The 19,168-nt window shown below is 41.6% G+C and overlaps 1 protein-coding gene across 6 annotated transcripts in view; it reads right to left on the reverse strand.

Moving 5' to 3' along the window:
* Positions 1 to 18,823, reverse strand: part of ABCB4 (ATP binding cassette subfamily B member 4) — a 64,770-nt gene extending 45,947 nt beyond the window's left edge. Inside the window, exons 1-8 of one of the 6 annotated variants that reach the window (XM_080818353.1) lie at positions 18,681 to 18,823; positions 18,386 to 18,471; positions 15,389 to 15,443; positions 12,057 to 12,207; positions 6,213 to 6,270; positions 4,165 to 4,356; positions 2,890 to 3,061; positions 1,035 to 1,159 (exon numbers count right to left, since the gene is read on the reverse strand). In XM_080818353.1, the coding sequence (XP_080674479.1) occupies positions 1,035 to 1,159; positions 2,890 to 3,061; positions 4,165 to 4,356; positions 6,213 to 6,270; positions 12,057 to 12,207; positions 15,389 to 15,443; positions 18,386 to 18,465 (833 nt within the window). In that variant the 5' untranslated portion in view covers positions 18,466 to 18,471; positions 18,681 to 18,823. Of the gene's footprint in view, positions 1 to 1,034; positions 1,160 to 2,889; positions 3,062 to 4,164; positions 4,375 to 6,212; positions 6,271 to 12,056; positions 12,208 to 15,388; positions 15,444 to 18,385; positions 18,472 to 18,680 lie in introns of those variants that run through there. The other 5 variants (XM_080818354.1, XM_080818356.1, XM_080818355.1 and 2 more) reach the window with 5 other exon arrangements.
* Between the last annotated feature and the right edge of the window lie 345 nt (positions 18,824 to 19,168).

Below are 19,168 nucleotides of genomic sequence, written 5' to 3' on the forward strand. Positions count from 1 at the left end.
GGGTTAGTGTGCTCTGTGGGGGCTACTGTGTGCAGGAAGCAGCAGCGAGAGAAAAAAAGGAAGAGATTAGAGAACCGGAACATGGTGCTTGTGAAGAGGGATTCAGGAAAAGGAAAAGAGGAAAAGAAAATGGAGGAAACTGGGGGCAACTTGGCTTTTGAGGAGGAAGAATTTCCAGAGAATTTCTCTTGCAAAAAGTTGTGGGTATCGGGAGTCCGGCAGGACGGCAAGAGAGAATACTTGACACAGAATCATACTTTGTACTGGGGCAGGCTACTTAAAGAAAACTGTTTGGGGGCATTAAACAAAAGCAGACTTGCCTTTACTGTGGGCTTTGTTCGGGCATTTTGGTTTTTGGTTATCAGGTTCCTGTAGAGCAGGGCTACGTGGCCTGGGATCCACAGTCAAGGAATTCGAATGTGGAAACAATTATATCATTATTTTCATGAACTTGTACCTGAAAGGCAGCATTTCCTTGGATCATCAGCAGAGGCAACAAACCACTGCAGAATTAGCAGTAACCGTGCCTTTGTTGCCAGTAGAGGCCCTGGATCATTTTTATATCATGCTACACTTGAAACAAATATCTTGAAGTATCTTTCACCTGCATTTCTACTTCAGAGTTACACTAGTTACTGAACCCAGAGTTCGCTCTTATTATTTAATATGCTAACAGCAAAGGCAGATATCTACTGTATCACAGTTTAAAAAATATTTTGAAAACTGTACTTCACTATAATTGGTTTCTTTTGTAATCCTCTGTGTTTTGTCTTATGCGTTTAAAATTACTGTTCTAAGGAAGGGTCCATAGGCTTCATCAGACTGCCAAAGGAGTCCATGGAACATAAAAAGAATAAGAACCCTGCTTTAGAGGCTGACATTGAACTCCAGACATCAGGAAAGGGTCCCTATATTTGGGGAGGGATGGGGTTAGTACTAAGGAAAGGAAAGTAGTAAGACACACACAACAAAAGGATGAGCAACAAGATGCAAAGGTGGGTTCTTTGATCTAGTGGACAAAGAACCTTCCTGACCTCTCCAGCTCTTTGTTCTGGCCTCCAAAGGCTATCACGGTCCTGATGGCCCCCAGAGCCTCTTCTGCCACGGCGCCCGCTTTGGCATATGCGGCTAGCTCTCTGTCACTAAATGCCGAGAGTATCTGGATACGGGGAGAAACGAGGAGAAACATTCGTGACTTTCGAATGGGGAGAACATTTAAAAGGCAGTCTGGTTAACTCTTTAATTTGCTTTTTCTTCCCAAACCCTATCCCTTTCCAGACACTGAAGTCGTGAAGTGAACAACAGTCCGCGTCCCAGACCCTGGGGCTCCTTCCACCCCCTACAAAGGCTAGATCTGATCCCCCCTGGTGGTACACTCCCCGAGAGCAGTCAGGAACAGAAAATCCACGTATAATTCTCTAATAGCGCCTTGAGGAATAACATCAAGTTCCACATCCGCTGTGTTTTTTTCTCTAATTGCAAAATGAACTAAAATAAAATCTTACTGCTTTGGAAAGTCACTATTCTTTATCATATCATGATTTTAAGTACTATGGGAACAATGCCTCCAGATCTACTCATGGGCATTCTGCTTTATAATAAGATGGCTAAACAAGGTATTGCGGGAGACAGGTAAAGGACTGATCGAAATAAAAGAGATACGAGTAAGTCACCAAGCAAATCATCAACCACCAAAAGAGCAAAATGGTCAGTAACATTTCTCAACTCTGCAGTGTTGTCTGAAGTAGAACAGGTTAACATATATTTTTATGGCATGGCCAAGTTGGCGGAGTGCCACCTAACTGTCAGAGGTAACAGTTAAAAATAAATAAAACAAATCCAAACTTCATTTTTTTAAATATTCATGCAATGGTTTGGTAGAATGTTAGGTTTTAAAATTGTGTTTCCTTAAATGGGAACATAACCATTTAACTAGTTTAAACTACTATGTCAGCAGATTTACCCGAACAAATAATAGCAGTGCAAAAAATCCATAATTGAGATAATAACTGACATTTAAAATCACATTAAAAATGAATTTATTATGGCATTAACAGAATGCTTTTTTTTTAATTTTTTAATTTTTTTATAAACATATAATGTATTTTTATCCCCAGGGGTACAGGTCTGTGACTCACCAGGTTTACACACTTCACAGCACTCACCATAGCACATACCCTCCCCAATGTCCATAACCCTTTCCCGACCCTCCTCCCCCCAGCAACCCTCAGTTTGTTTTGTGAGATTAAGAGTCACTTATGGTTTGTCTCCCTCCCGATCCCATCTTGTTTCATTTATTCTTCTCCTACCCTCCTAACCCCCCACGTTGCATCTCCACTTCCTCATATCAGGGAGATCATATGATAGTTGTCTTTCTCCGACTGACTTATTTCACTAAGCATGATACCCTCTAGTTCCCTCCACATTGTTGCAAATGGCAAGATTTCATTTCTTTTGATGGCTGCATAGTTTTCCATTGTGTATATATACCACATCTTCTTTATCCATTCATCTGTTGATGGACATCTAGGTTCTTTCCATAGTTTGGCTATTGTGGACATTGCTGCTATAAACATTCAGGTGCACGTGCCCCTTCGGATCACTACGTTTGTATCTTTAGGGTAAATACCCAGTAGTGCAATTGCTGGGTCATAGGGTAGCTCTATTTTCAACTTTTTGAGGAACCTCCATGCTGTTTTCCAGAGTGGTTGCATCAGCTTGCATTCCCACCAACAGTGTAGGAGAGTTCGTAACAGAATGCTTTTAAATGTGGTTTCAACTGCATGTCGCACAGATATGGACAACTACAAGAACCCGAACCCTGCATGTTAAAAAATAACTCTTGAAAGTGTGGGCTAACACACAGGAAAATGCCCCCGTTTCACACACCTTGGCCCAGACAGCTGCAGAGAGTCCCAGGATAGGGCTGATGGCCATTATCACAAGGGTAAGCTTCCATCCTCTAACGAATCCTACTATGAATCCTGCAAAAAACGTGGCTACTGCTTGAAAGAACATTCCAACCTTGTCACCAATTCCTTCACTGATTTTGGAGATGTCACTAAAAAAGATCACACCTAAGTGGTTACAGGCAGGAGGTCTTCAATCAGAGGGCTGAAGCAGACATCTGACAAACACATAGGTAAATCTCGTTCACACTACTGCAAGCCTCATTCACAGTCTTAGCCTCTTGAATGAGATTTTTTCCCCACCTAAATACTGCACAAAGGAAGAAATTCAGGTTCAGTTCATACCTCTAAGAAGTTCATATCATTAAAGTTGATGCTATTAAGTTAGTTAATCCCATTCGAGAAACACTAGCATTCTGAACGTATGAATCCATGTGTTTAAAAGCAGGTATTAGGAAGGGCATTGCAACACTAATAAGGAAGGCCTACTTGCTTCTACCCTCCGCCCTACCCTCAACCCACTCCCTTCTCAACACAGCAGCCAGCGCGATCCTTTGAAAATGGAAGTCTCAGTGTGTTCCTTCTCAGATCAAAACTCCCAATGGCTGCCCATTTCACTAGGAGTCAAAGCTGAAGTCTGTAGTGAGGCCAACCAGGTCCTAAATGCCTTGACTTTGCCTGATTTTTTTTTTTAACTTCATTTGCTCAGGACTCTTTTGCCAGGAACCCCAGGAAGGCAACGTTTGCCATCTATCTCCCCCTGCTGGAAAGTAAGCAATAGGAGGGCAGAGATCTTTGTCTTTTCACTGGTAATATCATACACATCTAGAAGAGTGCGTGGCATGTAATAGGCCCTCAAGTGTTTGCCGAATAAGTGAAGAGCCAACAATTACGAAGACAAGCCTTGCTGTGACTTCATTCACACATGTACTCATTCATTCAACCATCTTAATTGAATGCATAACATCTGCCAGGCCCTGTAGCGAGCTCCACAGAGAGATAAACAAATATAAGATGTGAGCCCAGTCTTCAAGTTAACCTACTAAATCACTGAGGAGAACAAACTAATTGATAAGGAAAATGCACGGGGGCATAAGCTACAGATGCTAGAAACGGCTGTCGGGTGATCTATTCCCAGTACGTATCCAAATGCTTCATCTAGTAATTTTTTAAGTTTAAAATCTAACCATGGCACATTTTCACAGAGTTAGTGGTTCATTTCATTATGAAAGTGTGACATAAACAATACACTTACTCTGTTAACCGTGTATTGAGTTCAGTGGTGTCGTTGATATCAAACCAGCCTATTTCTTGTCGTAGAATAGCATGAAAAAACTCCTGTCTGATTTTCCTGATCTGTCGGCCAGCTGCCAGAGTCCAAAATGAAACTTGTATATAGGCAGCGACAAGAACTCCAGCACCTAACCCTGAGTAATAGTATGCATACCTGGAAAATAATTAGGAAGTTTCTTTTAAATACTCCTCTTTATTCATCTTCTTCAGGAAAATCTTTAGAACTGGGGATTCAGTTTACCGAAATCATATAGATTGTGTAGGACATCATAACAAATACACATGAAATTTTTTTCTCTTCTCTTTCTTAAACTGTAAGAGGATGACGGCGAATCTGTTCACTTGAATTGCCAGAAAACAGAAACATTTGGGAGTTAATTGCAAAAAATAATGGTGTTAATGGATCATCTTAAAACTGATACTGACAATTTGTAGATATGGTGTGATTCTTCTTTCATAATTAAGATTCTAGACTTGCATATCTTATTGTATTGAAAAAGTTCACTACTGTTCGCATACCACTGGTATAAGAATAAACAGATTGAGTGTATAAAATGGTTCTTAATGTAAGTGTTCTTGTATTGTTTACAGAAAGACCCCCCTCACATACACCCTGCCAAAAGAACAAAACAAAACAAAACACAAACACACACACACAAACTCACAAAACAAAAAACCCTCTTGCTCTCTGGCATAATTCAAAAATATCTTTTAATAGTACACTAAAAACATAAATTCAAATTAACTTTGAGTGAAGTCTTAACTAAATTAGAGGAAAGTTAGTATCACTAAAAAGAACAAATTTGGGGTGCCTGGGTGGCTCAGTTGGTTAAGTATTTGCCTTCAGGACCGAGCCCCACATCGGGCTCCCTGTTCGGTGGAGAGTCCGCTTCTCCCTCTCCTTATGCCCTCTGTCCTGCTCATGCTCTCTCTCTCTCTCTCTCAAATAAACAGAATTTTTAAAAAAGAACAAATTCAGTTTTGATACTCTCAAAGATACTTTTTATATAATTTTACAAACTGTTTCCAGAAAGAAGCCTTTCAGGCCTGCAGTAGCATATGGATAGAGCTCATTTAAATCAGCAGGAGTAATTGATAAGTAAGCATACAAATATTATGGCACAGGCTTTTGAGATTTCTATTAAGAAGGATGAAGGGGGCCACCTGGGTGGCTCAGTGGGTTAAGCCTCTGCCTTCAGCTTGGGTCATGGTCTCAGGGTCCTGGGATCGAGCCCCACATGGGGCTCTGCTTGGCGGGGAGCCTGCTTCCCTCTCTCTCTGCCTGCCCCTCCACCTACTTGTGATCTCTCTGTCAAATAAATAAAATCTTAAAAAAAAAAAAAAAAGAAGGATGAAGGAAGGGAAAAATGCCATAAAGGACATTATTGGATCAGTTGACAAAACTGGAATACAAATGATAGATTAGATCAAAGTACTGTATCAGTATTAAATTCACCGACATTGATAATTGTGCTATGGTTATGAAGAGAGTATCCTATGCTTAGAAAGCACACTGAAGTATTCATGAGTAACGGGCCATGATAATGTATGCAAGTTACTTCAGATGGTCGAGGTGAGGGGACTGGGTATAAATGATAACAATAGGCCAGGGGATGCTGGGGTGGTTCGGTCAGTTAAGCTGCTGACTCATTTTGACTCAGGTCATGATCTCGGGGTCCTGGAATGGAGCTCCACTCTCAGTAGGGAGTCTGCTTGAGATTCTCTCTCTCCCTCTCCCTCTGCCCTACCCCACTCATGTTCTCTCGCTCTCTCTCCCTCTAAAATAAATAAATCATAAAAAAATCAATGATAACAATAGGTCAAAGAATATAACTAAATGTAAAGAGTATACAGAGGCTCTTTGTATATTCTTATAATTCTCTGAAAGTTTGCAATTATTCTCAAATAAAACATTTTTTAAAGTACATCATAAATATTTATATATATAAATGTATATTATATATAGAATACCTACATATATATATATATATGTACGTATTAGCCAATTACCTAGTCATTTCTTCTTCCAGAATTCTGCCTGGATTTAGCATTGACAATGAAAAATTCACTAAATAAAAACAAAACAAAACAAAAATAAGACATTTTTGAAAAATTGAACTATTAATAGATGTTACCAGGTTTTAAAAATCTTCTTTTTTTTTTCAACCTCAATGAATACTTTTCACTTTGCTCCAATAGAGAGTCCACGGGTTTAGCTGCAGGACATCTAGGGCCCAGATGGGGAAAGATCACTCTCCTAGGTTCATCCCTGATCCTGGCGGTCTCAGGACTTTAGCAAAGCAGGTTCCTAAGGCAGCAGAGAGGAGTGGATGGAGGGCAGGCAGAGCATATAGAAGGCAGAGGAAGAAAAAAGAAATGGTTTCAAGAGAAAGGACAGAATTTAAGGGGCATTTTTTCTTAGAGGCCAAATGCACTTTATAGATAATTGCTTTTGTTAATTTTGTTTGAATACATGTGTGTTTTCCCTTAGGTGCTTCCTTTTCCCATCAGAGGTACAAAGGCTGAATTACATGCATTGTAAAGGAGGCAAAATTTGAGACAAGGAAGATAAGTCAGTTGTCTAAAGATACGACAGTGGCTCACTGGCAATTGGTTGTAATCCTGGATTCCACACCTTGTTTGCTGGCAAAACTATATTCTGGTATTTTTAAAGTGGTATTGATTGGAAGGAAATATTATTGTATATTAATTTGAACTAATTTGATGAAAATGTCTATGTGCCATTCCTGTTGTAATAATAGCTAGCGTGTATTGAGCATTTGTTATCTGCCAGGCTCTGTTCTGAACACTTTACATGTATTAATTCATTTAATTTTCACCACAACCCTATGATGTAGGACTCCTTTGTGAATTCGCATTTCACAGATGAGGAAATTGAGGCACAGGGTGATAAAGTAACTTATCCAAAGTCACACAGTTAGCAAGTAGGCTGAGAGTCCTAACACTATACATATAGCTCCTAACTTCATACTACACTGATGGTTTCATGTGGTAATGACTATCTTCACTTCTTAAAGAACACAAAGTGAGAGACGCCTGGGTAGTTCAGTTGGCCAAGCACCTGCCTTCAGTTCAGGTCATGATCCTGGGGTCCTGGGATCAAGCCGCGAGTTGGGCTTCCTGCTCAGTGGGGAGTCTGCTTCTCCCTCTCCTTCTGCCCCACCCGTGCTCTTTCTCACTCTCTCTCAAATAAATAAATAGAAGTCTTTAAAAATTGAAAAACACACAACCACAAAATGAAAAAGTATAAAAGAAACAGTCCCTGTCAAAATAATAGAACAAAATATCACCACAGCATTGTTGAGAAAACATACCAGAGTAGATATTTCCCTATTTACCACAGTGCTAAGACAGAAATTAGTCTTTGTTCACTTATCATGTATAAATAACCCCATAGTCATGTTTTCTGGTTGTGGTGTATCTTCCTCATCTTCTTCCAAAGGGGCTAAAGTCGAAACTTAAACTTTAAAACTTATAAACTTCTTTAAAACTTAAACTACTGTCAGGATCAATTACCAGGCATGCGGCCCTGACTATGGCATAATTTCTCCCTCAAAACTGTAACTTCCACTGATGTTCTTGGTAAAATGTTTCTGCTTATTAATCTAGCTCGCCATCAGCTTTCAGGTCCTTGAGGAATCAGACCCTATTTCACTTCTGTTCTTATCAGTTCAGTTGTGTGTGCTCACTTCCTCCCTGAGTTCTTAAATATGGCAGCTTTCAGATGCCAAATTGGAATTGTATTTGGAATTAGAGGCAGACAAGCTACTTAAAGCTTGGTAATGGTGGAAATCATTGTTCAAACCTTGGGGAAACGCCACATATATATATGTGTACAGGGTTAGTTTTCCCCCAAAATTTAAAAATCAGGTAGAATCTTGAATGAATTTTACTCTCCTCTAAATGCCTCCTTCAAAGGTTTACATTCTCTCAGTGAGCACATTATAACTCAGACTGATTCTCCCTCCTAGGAAATAAAAATCTATGGGCATTCAAAATTTGAAATGCTCCTTTCTCAGAGTCCAAGCCAAGAATGGCAATCTAGGCCTGGGTTAATAACCCTAGGAGCTCCTAGGAAAGTTTCTGCTGCCCAAGGACTAAGGTAAGGCAGATGTGTGTTGATGTGTTCCCAGAAAAGTCATGGGATTCCAGATCTGGAATTCTAGACCAGGAAATCTTATGGGACTCTAGATCTGAAATTCTAGATCAGGAAATATCATAAGATTCTAGATCTAGACATCTCATGGGCCTCTGGATCTGAAATTCTAGATCTGGAAATCTAATGGGACTCTAGATTTGAAAGGGCCTAGGCCTGGTCTTCTCAGATGCTACCTGTTTTGGTCTCATAAACTTGGTCTCATAAACAATCTCTAAGTCACCTGGTTCAGGGGTTCTCAGTGCTATGTGCCTGTTAGACTCACATGGAGAGCTTGAAAAAAAATACATTTGCCCAGGCTTCATGCAAGAACAGCTCAGTCAGAACCTCAGGCTGAGTCTAGAGCATCACATTTCTAAAAACTATCCCCATTTGATTCTAATGTGCTAGGATGGGTCTCACCCTGGTTTGCCTGAATGCCTCCCAGAATAAGGAAATAGAGAATTCTTGAAGTTGCCTATTCATTTTAGAGAGCTCTCATAAAGTCCGTGGATGGATGGATTAGAGCAGTCACTTCTTTTCCAAGAATTCACAGTTAGTTTTCCCCAATATTTATCAATCATTTACTATCTTCTAGATACTTTCGTAAACATCTCATTTAATTCTATCAGTGAGTCTATGATCACCTTTTGAAGATGAGCATAGTAAGAATCACAGAGGTTAAGTAACTTGCCCAAGGTCATACAGCTAGTAAGTGAAAGGTTTAAATAAATGCATATCTTAAGGATTACCTAGGGAGACATTATACAGAGAGTCCTAACTGACGCATGTAAGTCTCAAATCAATGTCTGCCTTCCTCAGTTCTGCCTAGAACTTCTCTTATCATATGGAAATATCCAGCACAAAGCAAAGAGCTGGTGTTTGTCCAGGCAACTTAGTACGTATAGTTACTTAAAATAACTGGGGTCTCCAAAATGCCTTTTCCTCTCAACCATGTGGCAATACAAAGGCATGCAGTGTATATTGATTTCTCTACAGAATTTTCTAGATCATTACAGTTACACATACTTGACATAAAATATATTAAGCTCCTGATACTCTGCATAAAAAATGTCTCCTTTGACTCTGTCATTGAGGTTTTGGATGCAGAACACACATAACTCAGTTTCTGCACAACTGAGTCATTGTGAGGGAAAAACCTTGTCACTGAGGAGCTTTATTCTGTTGACAGGATGTGCTTTCTTCACAATCATTCACTGTCAAACCCTCTTGTAATTTAAACCTTGTTTTCTTTTAACATTCCCTTCCAATTTGACTCCCAGTAAGTCTAACTGTCCAAGAGTCCAACAATTTTTAAGAATAGACTTTTAAAAAAGTGATTGTATTTATTTATTTGAGAAAAAGAGAGAGAGAGAGCGCGCACAGCAGAGGGAGAGGGAGAAGCAGGCTCCCCACAGAGCAAGGAGTCTGATGGTGGATTCGATCCCAGGACCCTGGGATCAGGACCTGAGCCAAAGGCAGATGCTTAACCAACAGAGCCACCCAGCCATCCCAAAAGTGCCTTTTTAAAAAAGATTTGTATTCATCTGAGGGAGAGAGAGAGAGCAAGACAGGCGAGGGAGAGGGTCAAGCAGATTCTGTGCTGAGTACAGAGCCTCATGCAGGGCTTGTGGTTTGATGGGTACAGAGTCTCAGTTTTTACAAGATGAAAAAATTCTGGAGATTGACTTTACAACAGTGTGAATATACTTCACACTACTGAACTGTACACTTAAAAATGGTAAAGATGGTAAATTTTGCTATGTATTTTATCTCAATTAAATTTTTTTTTAAATGAGGTTAAAGTAATGCCCTACACTTAACACAGATAAGTTAGTGTTTGGACCCATTTTAGTAGTCCTGTTTTTGTTTTCACTAGGACCAGAATAACTCCACAACTTTCTTATTTGGAACAGTTTGTTTGTTTTTTGCTTGTTTCTAATTATGCAACCAAGTAGCTTTGAAGCTGGGCATGGCAGACAGGTGCCATGTGCTGTGCCCAGGGTCAAATTCAAGGCCTCTCAGGGGAATGGCACGAGCAAGTCACTTAAAAACCTGTCATTGCTGGGGTGATAAACTCCCCAGAGTTGCCAACTTACTTTCCGTAACCTCCAGATGAAATGACCCTTGGTCTTCCGCAGCCACATCTGACATCAGGCTTACAGGCTGTCTTAGAGGATTTGCAATGAGAAGTCCCTCAAATGTTATTAACTTCCTATGCCCACTCTTCAGAAGTTTGTAAAGATAATATTGTCATACCTTTTTGGAGAAAGTGAAATCTTTAAATTTCCTACTCAGTCTAAATCCAGAGAGCTCACTGGTATGTTGAGAGTTCTAGAGTTTAGCAAAAATCATGGAAGTTGAGAGAGGATCAGGTACGTAGCTGTACTTAGTCTTAGCAGAACTCACTTGCTCAACTTGTAGAGAGGATGTTTATTTAGCGTCTATTCTTTAGGGGCAGCTGGGTGTAGCTCAGTTGGTTATGCAGCTGCCTTCGGCTCAGGTCATGATCCCAGCGTCCCCTCTGGGATCCCAGCCTCTCTCTCTCTGCCCACCACTCCCCCTACCTGTGTGCACTCTCTCTCTCTAACAAATACATAAATAAAATCTTTAATAAAAATAAACAAATAAAAATTTAAAAGGCACCTTTACCAGTTTTCTAAAAGATATTAATGTTTATGTAAACAGACCTTATTGTACAAATCAAGCAATCCTATTCTCTTAGGTAATAACACTTAAGTTCTGCAATGCTAACCAAATACATACTTCTGAATCAGCAAACCCTGAAAACTCCAACTGATCTAAATGCCAGAGTCCACTTTTTCTCAGGTATCTTTGCATTGTAAGCTGCCTTTTCTTTATCAATTTTTTTCCCTTCTTTCCACCATCTGTGTGCCAATATAGCTTCCCTCAATCTTCTCTAGCCTAGTGCCCACAAGGTCTCTTGGGAGGAGCTGGGCCATGAGGCTTGGTAGAAAGCATCAAGGTTTCACTATCTGTGTTGAACATGGCTAATATGAAAATAACTCTGTCCACTGGAACCAGACTCTAGTGCTGTTACCACAGTCCCTCTTACGGATGACACTAACTTATGAGAATCCTTGGCTCTTTAGTAATTACACTCCTCTGTGTGGGTTTCAAAACATACCATTCTCATACTGAAACCATTCACTCTTTAGTGAAGGGTTAGATCAAGCTCCAGTCAACCTGGCTGAACCACAAATTAGAGTCAGAAGATGGACAGAATGTTGACAAAAAGGGTGCAGGGAGAAAAAAGAAAAGAAAGCCAGCAAAAGATTTACAAGCTGAGTATAGCTAAGAAATATGGCCATACTAACAGAAGTATTTTGAAACATGTCTGTCATCACCAAAGGGATGGACATTGCAGAGGTATACTCAGATGACAGTTCCGCTGTCCTCAAGGAGAGGGATTTCCCTGCTTTATTTAGATGCAAAGGTTTTTGTACATTTCCTTATTCTGTATCAAAAGTCAAACAGGATAGATCTAGTGGTTGAAATTTAAAGAGTATTCAAGGAATTTTCTGAGAATTTTATAACTTCTTCAGTGATATCTGGAATTAGCCAGAGTGTAAACCATTAATCAAGCGAATGAGAAAGAGCAAAATCAGCCTTTGATCTTTCATCCAGTTAAAGGAGTACAATGTATGATTAAAAAAAAAAAATAGACAAATGCTTACCCGGAAAGGAGAAGTTTCCTGCAGTATCAACGAATTTGTCAGTCATTTGTCCAAATACTATCATCATGAGGGGGAGACCTGCTCCATGAGCTATGGCCATGATGGTGCCCAGGGACATCAATAATTTATCCTGCCAGTCAGAATATCGAAACTACAAAATAAAAAGAAAGGACATAAAAGAATATTTAATAGAAAAGAATTTTTCTTTCTCTGCAACTATATATTCTTTGGATTTTTATTTAAGGTCAATACTTTTTTAAAAAAATTATGTATTTATTTATTTATTTATTTTATTTTAGAGAGAGAGCGCGTGTGTGAGAGTGAGTAGGGCTTGGGGAGCAGGGCAAAGGGAGAGCGAGGGAGTCCTTCAGCAGACTCCCTGCTGAGTGCAGAGCCTTGCAAGAGCTCTGCAGGAACCCATTGCTGGGCTCGATCCCAGGATCCTGAGATCATGACCTGAGCCAAAACCAAGAGTCAGACACTTCACCAACTGAGCCACCCAGGCACCTCTAAGGTCAATAATATTACTTAAGGTTAGTACTTTATTTAAGGTCAGTAGTTGCAGATAAATGCAATAGGGAAGAAGGAGGATTTCCAGCCAAATTATTGACAGATAATTTTATGATTCTTTGTTTTATATCCTGTGAAGAAATAATCTGATTCTGTTTCACCAGTATCTTCTTCGGTTGAGTGATTATAATATAATCAGAAGGGATAAAAGTTTAGCTCCATGAAGAAATATGGTTTGATCTTCCAGAGCTACTTACGTAGTGAGTTAAAAACAGCTAGGAGTAAACCCTAAGTATACACGCATCACATCCTTCAAAACAATATTCAAAATATTTCAGAGAGAGAATTACAAATGGGAGGAGACAGATCCCCTGGGTCTTGTGGATAAGTTCCTCTTAAGAGGTTTTGGTTAGCCTTTTAAAAGGCAGCTCAGAAGTGAAATGAAAAAGCATTATGGAGTGCTTACATGGGTACTTTAGGGAGGTTCTGCTTAAGGAGACGACGCTCCTTGAAGAATCTGGAAGGATAAGGGATAATTTGCTGAAGAAGAATTGGTGGGTACAGATGAATTGGGGGTATTTAGGCTTAGAATAGCAAGGTACCTGGAAACCGCATGCAGTGCTCAGGGAACTCCCTGCAGGGGAAATCCTGGAGTGCAGAGTGTGGGAGCTGATGTTAGAAAGAGGCGAAAAAAGGCCTGGTGGGCCACACCAACGGTCCTAGATTTTGAACTATCACTGTACGGTGTACTTAGTACTATCACTTAGAAGGCGGACACCAGTTGTTACAGTGACATGTACAATGCCCAAGAACTAACCAATCAATGTCACAGGACTTCAAAGACTTTGTCCCTCACTGTCTTTTTAGCCCTCTCTCATTTCTCATGTTTTCTTCCAGTTTTTTACTATCATTCTATGGCTCTTTCTGTCATCTTCTCTCTTCCTCTGTCTTCTAGATTACATCTACCTTCCCTTACATTTCCATTTCTATACCTTACCTCTGTCCCTTTTTATTTATTTATTTATTTAAAAGATTTTTTTATTTATTTGAGAGGGAGAGAGGGAGCACAAGCTGGGGGAGGGGGAGAGGAAGAAGCAAACTCCCTGCTGAGCAGCGAGCCTGATGCAGGGCTTGATCCCAGGACCCTGAGATCATGACTTGAGCTGAAGGCAGATGCTTAATCAACTGAATCACCCAGTTTTCTCACCCTACCCCCTTTTGGGGACAAGACACAGTCATGGGGAGAATGAGTCACAAGTCAGGCATGGTAGAGTGGGGTCTTTGAGAGCTGAAGCTGAGTCAAACAGGGTCAACAGGTCAGGACAGTCTGAGGTCAGACACAGTTGGTGGGGAGGAGGGTGTGCAAACTGTTCTCAGAGTTCCAGAAGTTCAGTATGGGGAGGCCAAATTCCATCATCAAACAAGCAGGGCAAGCAAGAGTGCCGAAAGAGACAAGGGTCAGAAGCTAGGTGGAGCTTGGAGCATAACAAGGGGAGCAGGTAAAGTCAAGAGTAAATGGAGAAGTATCCCTAAAATTGCTAGAAAAAGGACTAGTGTTTCCAAGGTTCATTTTAGTGGCTCTGAGGAAGGGACATAGAGCACTTGGGTCTACTGGCCACAGTTACAAGCACAGGATCTGATTATCATGTCATGTTCTCTTTAGTGAACATTTACATAAAATTGAGAATCATTTTAAATGCTTTTCATGCTATTTAAATAAAATTTCACCATCTCTGAGCTTAAATTTGAAATTATAAGCATTTCACAGCAACAGCACAGTTTCTTAAGCAAACTTAAATTTAAGTGATTCAACCAAACAATGAATTTCTAATTCTCGTTAGAAACAGTTTTGTCCTGAACCTCTTTCAGGACAAAAAAAGTATCTATTCCAAGGAAGAAAAGATTATATTTCAATTTAATTTAAATTTTAACTTTTAAGTTCAAATTAAATGTACTAAGCTCTTGCCTCAAAGTTTGTGGTGTTTTATTTGCTATAGGAGGCAGATTTAACACATGTACGTTAAAACCAGATTTAGTTTGATAAACAATTTATTCTCTAAAGCACTAAATTTTTAAAATAAAAACACTACAACAATAAGGGATAAGAGAATGAATAGGGGCTTTGTTGTGACATGAGAAATGTGCACCAATGTTTGAGACTGAGAATGTTTGTGCCTTTTCATCCATTTACTTACTAAGCTGGAGGTTTCAGCTGACATGCCACTTAATACCATCTTCTTTGCTATGAAATAATGGGTCAGAGTTTGAAACCCATCATACTTACTCAAAGTGGGAAACACTTTCTTGGCCCACCATTCTGAGACATACTACAAATGAAAACCAGATTATACTTCTCCCCAAAATATGCTGACTTGCCTTGTACTAGCAGAAAACCACTGACAATTGTGTTAAACATAATCAGAATCTCTAAATGTTGCTCCATATGTAATCAATTTTCTTGGAAGTCAAACGTGAACATAGATTTCTTCCTTATTTCTAAATTTCTGTAGTTAACAATCACTTTGTTTATATGCAAGCTTACTTTAAGCAAAATTTGGGGTGTGTGTGTGTGTGTGTAACAAATGCAGAGATGTGTTTTCCTGAAAACACATCTCTGCATGAGGTGCTATGAACACAAGTCCTAGCTCTGCTCTGTTTCATAGCCAGCCTATCCCTACCTTTTTTATCAACTACCTTGAGAATGTGGTCTGTTGATGACCAACCTAGGACAATTGTAAAGTACTGACTCCACATCTGTTGATTCAAGGCACCAAATTTGAATGGAAACAAGAATTACTCATATATAATATTTCATGGCTTACCAAAGTTAATGGTCCAATCAGGTTCATTCTCTTCTTTTTTTTCTTGTCTTGGTTGCTGTAAAAATATATATATAATTATTTGAATTTAAAACTGTTACCAAATGCTTCACAGTCACTGAATATAAACCTGAGTAGTTATCACATCTTTTTCAAATATAAAACAGTGATATCCACAAAGTGTCCAAATTAACCAGTTTAACAAACTGTAAGACAATCACCAAGTGCAAAGGTAACTGTCCAAGGTACTACACGGATATCTGGATGAATGAGAAAGGGTCACCTGCCTTGCAGAGCTCATACGTGGAAAGAAAATACATAGGTTAGTATCTGCCAAATAATTAAATTCTTCTGTTGCTAAAAAATATGTATTGATCTAAAAATAGAGTAAAATCTACTCTTCTGAAAGATCAGAGGGAGCAGTATCAGGAAATCCTGTTGGCTCTACATTCGCCATACAACTAGAATTCAATCACTAGTCATTACTTTTACTGCTATGCCAACAGCCCAGGAGAACTCCTGCCTAGTTTCTCAACTTTCAGTTGTGCCAACTTCAGTCTGCCCTCAACACATCATGCAAATAATCGTTCCCAAGCTCAAGTCATATCATGCTACTCTTGTGCTCAAAAAGCCTACGACAGTTCCCATTTTTCTCAGAGTAAAAGCCAAAATTCTTACATTGGGTTTTTGGCCCCTACATGATGTCTTTGTCACCTCTCGGATCACGTTTCTTTTTTAAAAAAGATTTTATTTATTCATTTGAGGCAGAGAGATAGAGAGAGAGAGAGCATTAGCAGGGGGAGAGGCAGAGGAAGAGGGAGAAGCACACTCCACACTAAGCCAGGAGCCTGATGTGGGACCCGATCCCAGGACCCTGAGATCATGATCTAAGCCAAAGGTAGCCACTTAACCATCTGAGCCACCAAGGCATCCTCTCACCAGACTTCTTACTCCTATCCCTGTTTGCTTTGCTTCAAGCCACACTGGCCTCTCTGCTGCTGTTCTCCGAACACACGTTCTCACAGCAGGATCTTTATATTGTCAGATACCTCTGCCAGGAATGCTGTCCCCTCAGACACCCACACACCACCCTCCTCTCATGTCTTTTCCGGTCTTTCCTCAAATACTGCCTTCCCAATAAGACCTATCTTAACCACCCTATTTAAAATTGCAAATTACTTCCTCCTTGCACTCCCCAATTCCCTAGCCTTGATTAACATTTTCCATAGCATTCATTACCTTCTAATTGCTGTAGCTTACTTATTTTGCACAAGTATTCTTTATGTTTGTCCTCCCAACAATAATGTAAACTCCATGAGGATAGAGATTTTTAAAATCTAAATGCTTTTATTTAGCTTAATTTAATTATTTAATTTAAGTAGGTGATAAATTTTGCTCATAAAACTTGATCCCAAATTATTTAGAACACTTGTTAAAATCAGACAGACATCTGCCACTAAATCTGTTCAAAAGAAGGTGCCATAGGCAATATAGCAGGATGATTGGAACTAGCATATGACTTGCCATTTGCCCTAAATAACTGGAAGGAGCTTGACTTCCTTGGAATGAATAAGCTTTGATCTGTTTTGTTTTGTGTGTTTTTTTTTTAATAAAAATTAGTCTCAACATGTACTTTCCTAATCTTACAGTCTTAACTTACTATTAACTTTCTGTATTTCTCTTCTGAATTGTTTTCTTGTGTTTCCAGTATAAGGTTGTAAACTTCACTTCTGAGAACTCCCTTGAGTTCTGGGGATTACTGCATCTTTTGCAGGGACAGCTCCTTTGTGCACTCATCAAATGTTCAGCCAGTGCAGTACATAAATAGCCTTCATAAAAATGCCATCTATTTATAGATTCACAGTCAATCCCAGCCTATATTGCCAGCTGATGAAAACCACACTTTTTTTTCCCCTTGGTAGAAATAATACCATCCATCTGTTTTCTAATTCTCTTTGGCAAACTAAATTTTCTATGAATGAATACCATGGTATTTAGAAGGAACAGAGCAATATCACTGTAGGAAGAAGTTAACAGACTAAAATGATTCTTTAAACATCAGGTAGGCATACTTTCAGTTGGCTAATCAGGCCCCTTGCAGCTTGAGGACACACTACACAACCTGATAAATTTGTCCCTCTGGGTGATTACTTGATGACACAGGTCAATTAGTTCTGGGTGGCCTGGCATGAACTCAGTTATGGTCATAACTGCCTCAGAAACTATTTAAGGCTAAAGGCGAAAATGATTCACGATTCCTCCACTGAAAGAGGAAACAAAGACAACACACCACTGACTGGTCATTTCTGTCCCTACTAAGTAAGGCCTGTGAAGTGCACTTAACGAGGGCCCCAGAGAGCCAGTCAGCCTCAGAGAACCAGCAAGCAAATGAAGGGCTGAGGCTTGCCCCCTTGCTCCGGAACAAAGACTGATTTTGGAAGCGCAGGTTACGGAAGAATGAGGCTGCCCACAGCCCCCCTCCCCACCTCACTTCCCCGGAGGGAGAAACGCGAACCTTCGAGGTGCTGGGAGACGGGTGGGGGGAAGGGATAACCCTGGCGGAAGAGCAATTAACAGGGGGAGGAGGGTTTTTGTGCTGTTGCTGCTGCCGCTCTCTTGCCTCACGGGTCCTGTTCCAGAAGCGCGACCATCCACAGCCGGTGTCTGATGCTCTAGGGCAAGCAAACTCCGATGATGTTTATGAAAGTTATCTGTAAAGATTCTGAGTTATATAACGCAGGGAATGTTACCCAGCACAGATATTCATCGAGTCACCCCGCACAAAGTGGGGAAGCGGCACTTTTAAAGGCGGCCTCTTCTTCCTAAGCCGCTTCCAAAAGGAGCCTCCGTGGCACTCCTTGAGGAAAGTCAGCCCCTTAGACAAGACCCTTCCAGGGAAGCCCCCAACACAAAGGCATCCACAGACGGCTCCACTTTCCGAAGCCGAATGGGGCCCTGCTGATGCGCGTGTAAGGAAAGCGGCGGCCGCTGGGGAGGTACCTGCTGGGGCCCACTTCAAAGTCGCCCTCCGCTCTCCCGGCGCGTGGGACGGTTCCGTTCCTTCCCGCCTCAAGATCCATCTCCACCTGGGGAGAAACCAACAGCCTCAGCTGCCGGCGCCCCCGGCCCAGCTCGAGGGTACAACCAGCTTCCCCAAAGCCCGCCGCCGAGGGGTGCGAGCTGGCCACACGGTCGCGCGCCGGAGGGGCGCCGGGCGGAGGCCCCGCTGTCCGGGTCTCGCGCGCGGCGGCCCCGGGGTTTCCCGCCGCGGCCCGGAGCGCGGGGCCTGACTCACCTCGGACCTCGCGCTCTCTGTCCGACCCGCCGGGCGCGAGGGGCGCTGCGGCCGCGGGGCTTGGACTTTGCTCGCGGGAGCTTCGCCCCCGCCCCCTAGGCGCGCCGCGCCCCAGCGACGCCTCCCGCGGCCGCCCGGGCCCGAGCGTCGGCCTCCGGGGCAGCCCCGCCACCCGCCGGGCTCCCTCCGCGGGCGCCCTCGCCGCCGCCCCCTTCCCCCCGGGCGAACCGCCAGCCTGGTGTTCCCGGTGCTCGGTGCTGGGAGAGCCTCGCCCCGCGGGCCACCCGAGCCCCCAGAAGAGACTGTCACTCTCTCTCGGGGGCTCAGTTTTCTTTTTACACCCGTGCGGGGTGAGGTGCTGTTTCCGGACCCTCAACAATCATTGAAGAGCCAAGGGGGGCGCCCCAGACCTGCCTCCCACTTAACGCGTCCGCAGGTCTGGTGCTGGGGGCCCGGAGCCCCACCATCTTCGGGGACGACCCAGAATC

Source organism: Martes martes, assembly GCF_963455335.1.
Source record: "Martes martes genome assembly, chromosome: 11".
Classification (NCBI taxonomy): domain Eukaryota; kingdom Metazoa; phylum Chordata; class Mammalia; order Carnivora; family Mustelidae; genus Martes; species Martes martes.